The sequence below is a fragment of the Xyrauchen texanus genome, unplaced genomic scaffold (assembly GCF_025860055.1).
Source record: "Xyrauchen texanus isolate HMW12.3.18 unplaced genomic scaffold, RBS_HiC_50CHRs HiC_scaffold_988, whole genome shotgun sequence".
In the NCBI taxonomy this organism is placed as follows: Eukaryota; Metazoa; Chordata; class Actinopteri; order Cypriniformes; family Catostomidae; genus Xyrauchen; species Xyrauchen texanus.
This window is the reverse complement of record NW_026267004.1, coordinates 4,107-10,598: the sequence shown is the minus strand read 5'-3', so window position 1 is coordinate 10,598 and position 6,492 is coordinate 4,107. Positions and strand designations below refer to the sequence as shown.

General features: G+C 36.8%; 1 protein-coding gene across 1 annotated transcript; it reads right to left on the bottom strand.

The window, feature by feature from the left end:
* Nucleotides 1-1,593: 1,593 nt before the first annotated feature.
* On the bottom strand, nt 1,594-5,468 carry LOC127642869 (melanopsin-A; the record flags this gene model as incomplete). Its single annotated transcript, XM_052125311.1, has 4 exons — nt 1,594-1,789; nt 4,166-4,273; nt 4,616-4,777; nt 5,297-5,468. Coding segments are annotated over 4 exons (638 nt in total), but the record flags the coding sequence as incomplete, so codon positions are not given.
* Nucleotides 5,469-6,492: the final 1,024 nt, after the last annotated feature.

The window sequence follows — 6,492 nt, the reverse complement described above, 5'->3', positions numbered from 1 at the left end:
AAATTAACAGAAATATACTCTATGCAAGTACTCAAACTCAGAAATATTCAAGTTTGATCTTGTGCGTCGTAATTCATAACACAATGGAAGTATGTGTTGCATTCTCGGTGTTGCTTCAAGGGTTAGGTGGACATTGGAGTGAACTTGACCTGTCGCGATTATTAAATAACCGTCTGATTGCAGTTATTTGATCTAACCATGGTTATTTTTGGGCATTCAAATTCCAGTCACATTTTAATTCCTAAATAAGGGAATTTTAAGTGAATATGCAGTATAAATGCCATAAATGGCGCATTTGTGTCATTCAGTTGAACTCGGAGTCCAGGTGTCACTGAGCCGCATGGCCCCAGTTCTAGAAGGGCGTGAAGTGCTCTGATGTGCGCGCTGTCAGCAGAGGCTCCTGCCAAACTCCAACAAAAATATAAACAAACAAGTATAAACTGTGACCGTGAACGGAAAGCGCTCCGGTTTCGCTTTAAATGATCATGTAATGGCTAATGTTCCTAGTTCATACAAGCTGTGTTAATGACACGCAGTGGAAAAGAGGAGGAGATGCACGCTTACTCTATTTCTGTGGAGTGATTAAATGATGAAACTTAATAGACAAATAAGGTCTCGTGACCCGTGGATTTAATCAGAGAATTAAAATAACGTGTGAAAGTGAAGAAATTAGGAAAGATGTCTTGTACTATTGGATGATATAATACAACTTTTATATAAATATAATAAAATACATATAAAAAGTTTTCTTTTTTATTTAAAAAAATAATAAAATATATGAGTTCAAAAAACAAGTGTATTTCAAACTGACCTAAACTAAAAATGTCCACAAAAAAAAAACATATTTTAAGTATTTAGAAATATTTTGATACTTAACCATTATATTCATGCCATTTTTTAAAGCTTTGAAAGGAAATCATAGTTTATACCAATTTTATTATTTGATTTGTATATTTGAAGTTAAATATGTAAAAATGACTTTTTAAGGTGTATGAGGCACACATGCAGAAAAAGCACACCTTAAAAAAATGACAATTTATATGACAATTAACCGTGAAAGCCTTTAACGAGACAATTAATCATCACTGCTCTAAAACAGACAATTAATCGTCATACTTGCAATTATTTGTTTGCCAATTAACACAATTAATTTAATAATCGTGACAGCCCTAATATGAACTGTCCGCTTCAATGGAGTATTCTATTTCAAGTCAACTACTGTCATGTTGGGGTAACAATCTGAAGAGAATATTGCAGGGCTATTAAGGTAAAGTCAATATATTATTTGGCTACTTACCTGAATAAAAACACATTCAGTTTAACGGCAAATCATTTTGAAAGTTCTGGTAATTCTACCACCCCCTTGAGTACTGAGGTCTGTTACTACCACAGTAATGCAAGAAAGTACGTTAAGCATGTTCAACCGGGCTGCGCATTTGCAATATGTCAGTGAAGTGCTTGTATCTTCGTATGTGTACTTGCATAAAGTATGTTTTTGGTCTAACAGTGTACATGTATAGCCTATTACAAACACATTTGCACATTAGTTGACTAATCATCAAATCTTCAGATCCATCAGTCTAATACACTCACAGATTCACTGTCGGAGGCAGAGGAGAGCCGGGACTTGCCGGTGCTGGTTCTGCCAAAAGGTCCGGACAGATCAGAGGACTGGCTTGTGACAGTGGAACGGCGTGTGGATATTAAGCTACTGTGGAATGAGTGGAGATCACGCTTGGGAATGCACAACAGCACGCGAAGACATGGAATATATTTTGCTATGGCCAGCCTGACAAAGAGACAGATCAGATACAGGCCTATGACATCTTAACCACACTAGATCCACATTCACAAAGAGCATGAAAGGATTAAATCATTGGATACAGATATACACTCACCTAAAGGATTATTAGGAACACCTGTTCAATTTCTCATTAATGCAATTATCTAATCAACCAATCACATGGCAGTTGCTTCAATGCATTTAGGGGTGTGGTCCTGGTCAAGACAATCTCCTGAACTCCAAACTGAATGTCAGAATGGGAAAAAAAGGTGATTTAAGCAATTTTGAGCGTGGCATGGTTGTTGGTGCCAGATGGGCCGGTCTGAGTATTTCACAATCTGCTCAGTTACTGGGATTTTCACGCATAACCATTTCTAGGGTTTACAAAGAATGGTGTGAAAAGGGAAAAACATCCAGTATGTGGCAGTCCTGTGGGCGAAAATGCCTTGTTGATGCTAGAGGTCAGAGGAGAATGGGCCGACTGATTCAAGCTGATAGAAGAGCAACTTTGCCTGAAATAACCACTCATTACAACCGAGGTATGCAGCACAGCATTTGTGAAGCCACAACACGCACAACCTTGAGGCGGATGGGCTACAACAGCAGAAGACCCCACCGGGTACCACTCATCTCCACTACAAATAGGAAAAAGAGGCTACAATTTGCAAGAGCTCACCAAAATTGGACAGTTGAAGACTGGAAAAATGTTGCCTGGTCTGATGAGTCTCGATTTCTGTGGAGACATTCAGATGGTAGAGTCAGAATTTGGCGTAAACAGAATGAGAACATGGATCCATCATGCCTTGTTACCACTGTGCAGGCTGGTGGTGGTGGTGGTGTAATGGTGTGGGGATGTTTTCTTGGCACACTTTAGGCCCCTTAGTGCCAATTGGGCATCGTTTAAATGCCACGGCCTACCTGAGCATTGTTTCTGACCATGTCCATCCCTTTATGGCCACCATGTACCCATCCTCTGATGGCTACTTCCAGCAGGATAATGCACCATGTCACAAAGCTCGAATCATTTCAAATTGGTTTCTTGAACATGACAATGAGTTCACTGTACTAAAATGGCCCTCACAGTCACCAGATCTCAACCCAATAGAGCATCTTTGGGATGTGGTGGAACGGGAGCTTCGTGCCCTGGATGTGCATCCCACAAATCTCCATCAACTGCAAGATGCTATCCTATCAATATGGGCCAACATTTCTAAAGAATGCTTTCAGCGCCTTGTTGAATCAGTGCCACGTAGAATTAAGGCAGTTCTGAAGGCGAAAGGGGGTCAAACACAGTATTAGTATGGTGTTCCTAATAATCCTTTAGGTGAGTGTATTAACAGCATACAGTTCCCAAAGCCCTACAGTCCTGTCAAATAATAATCATATTTAGCAACCATCAATGAGACATAATGAAAAATACTAATGAGAAATTACTGATATATATTGATTGGTATCTAAAATATTGTATATGCACCACACAGTCTGCATAGTATAGTGTGCAGCCTAGTAAAATATATATACAACATATTTTCAATTTAGCACTAAGAAAACCATCTATTCTTCAGAATTGTGTTTTAAAAAAAAAAAAAAAGTATGTGATTGAGCATGAGTGGTGTATTGGGTACAACCGGGCCCGCTGAAGAAATATGTTTTTGTTTGGCCCCAAAGTTTTATTAAGTTTAAGTTAATTTTATTATTAAATATGGTAAAAAAATATTAGAAAGGCTTTTTTTGATTAAATATGTGAATATAAATGCCCTTAGGGGAGCTATAGTGATATGATTGGATAACTAAAATGTGACAATTTTAGGGACTCTCAGTAGGTACATAAGTCTGCACATTTTAAAAATGATTAAAAGTTAGTTCAACTACACAAAATCAACCTAATTTCATTGCAATCAATTACCTCATGGATCAGTCCTGTGATGGTGTTTTTTTGTTGTTGTTGTTTAATGTGAGAGAAAATAATATCAGAATGTCGCAGGATACTATGTGCAGGATTACTTACTCCATATGCACAAACGTATTTTCAGGTTAAGTAAACCAGTCAAAATGGAAATGTATACTATAAACCCAGGAGCAATATCTGTTTCTAAAGTGACTGATCGGTTATTGTGATTGAATAGCTCAGTGAGCTAGTGTAAAATTAAAACAACACAATTTGCCTCCAGTGTTTAGACACAATGAGGACAGACCAGGTAAACTAATCGCACATATTCTGTATTCATCGACTGTGAGTTTCTTCATTAGAATCTCAGTCTTTAATTACCACTTTGGGTCAATGATACCAGTACCACAGTCAATGTGGATCATACAGTATACTGTATAGATTGGACTGACAACAATGATAAAGAGAAAATCACGTGTGACTCCTTCCAGTACCTGTATTTTGGGTGTGTGATGGCGTAGATGATGGGATTGTGAATGGCTGAAGCTTTGGCTATCAATGCAGGTACTGAATTCATATACGGTGTGAGTATATCAGCATACCTCAGAAATACATGGAAAATTAGTAAATACATTAATTATCACCTTATCACAATCATACAAATCAAAATCTAACAGTTCAGGGTGTCCCAACTGAGGGGTTTGCAAACTCCTAAGGGACAATAACAATAACAATACTAGAATAAATCTTTGATCTTACATACAAATGTAATCTATGATTACAGTTATTGACATGTTAAAACATTACACAAATGTCCTGAGGCACTCCAAATAAGTAATTTAGGTCACAGGGATTGAACTGACCAAAAATGTTTTTGAAACCATGGTCTAAAAAGTATAGAATATACATGTGCATGAGTATGTGTGTGAGGGAGATTTATTTACCCAGCAAAGGCTGTCAGTGCCACAGTTGAATATGGAGACCAAGAGATAACATACATGAGAATAACAATAAGAGCTATTTTTGCCATCTTCCATTCATTTTTCATCCTTTGGAATCTTTTAATTGAGTCTCTCTTGTTATCTCCATTCATTTTGCCCACCGCTCTTTCAAAGACAAATAGAAAACAACAATTAGACAACACTAATTCAATATCAAAGGTTAATGATATCAAAATCTGTCGTTCCATCTATCTAATTTAGCTAGGTCATACTTCAAGGTTAATTAAAATATACAGTAACAGTGCTGGAGTACTTCAGAGTTACATTCAACAAATTATTCAGCAGCTTTTTCTAAAAGTACTACTACCTCAATATGCAGTAGATAATACAACATGCAAATATTATATTACAGCATCTAAGAGTGCCGGTTATCAAAGCCGGGTCTGTATTACATTACCGGATCTGTATTATTAAGTTATTAGCTATTAACTTCCCACTTGCAATCGCACTGCTGTATTGAACATCAGCACAGCTGTGATCCCCTGTGGATGAATTCAGTACTACAGCACTTTTGCTTGTGTGAAATTGCTTAACAATTCAATAACCATTTTAACAGCTTTAGAACAGTGCTGAGGTTATGCATAATTTCATATTGTAGTGTTAGATCTGTATCAAAGGACTTACTCATTAGTGCTACGAATGGAACGGAAGATAAAAACATAGCAGAAGATGATGACAATAAGTGGAATGAAGAAGACAAAGGTGAAAAGAAGCATGGTGTAAGCTCGCACGGAGGGTGTGAAGGTCATGTAATCCCAGGTGCAAGATGTCAACAGCCCTTCAGGAACATAAGCACCTGCAGAACAGAGACAGATAAAAGATTTTTTAAAGGAGCTCTCTGTTTTCAGTGGTACAACAGTGGTCTTGGACATTACATATGTTGACGTGGATGCAGAAAACGTTTTAAGTTACAGATGCCATTGTAGAAAACCCCTTTTCACAAGAGTATTTGTGGGTGAAAAATACTGCGTTCAATTCAACTTAGAAAAGAAGAATTTCCAATTTCCTACTTTCGAAAAGTGCATTGGAATGCCAGTTAAATTTCAGTTTACTGACATTCCAATGCACTTTTCGAAAGTAGGAAAATGGAAATTCTGCTTTCTGCTTGAGTGGAAATTTCCAACTCGCAGAATTAGGTGCATTTCACACAAACAAATGCAAAGTTAATGATAAATATTTTCTTTTAAGCAAATAAAAGGCATTAATCAGTCAAAGTTCCTACATTACATGATAATAAAACTTGTTTAGCAAAAGTTTGCAGAGTCAGATGTGTTAAACACAGTAAATTATACTCTCTTTTGATGATCATACACCTGTAGAACAATTGCTAGCATTGTTTTGCATTGCTTATCCTCTGCAATTGGTTGTTAGGAGATGTCTCTGGTTACAATCAATGAACTGCGATGATCTGCGATATCAAATAGTAGTATCCCACATCATATTTTCATGTCATGTGATCTCAAGATCAATCAATCAATCAATCAATCAATCAATCAATTTTATTTATATATAGCACACTTAAAACAACCAAAGTTGACCAAGGTGCTTCACAGGTTAAATATAACAACATGACACTACTCACACAATAAAAAGTACAACAATAAAACATTTATAATATACAGTATACTGATATATAGTGATATTAAAATTGAAATTACCAGGAAAATAACAGACTTAACTCGAAGGAAATGCCAAAGAAAATAGATGTGTTTTTAACAATGATTTAAAACATTCGAGAGTTGGGCAGGTTCTGATATGGACTGGCAGGTTGTTCCACAGGTTAGGGGCAGCTACACTAAAGGCTCGATCACCTCTGGTTT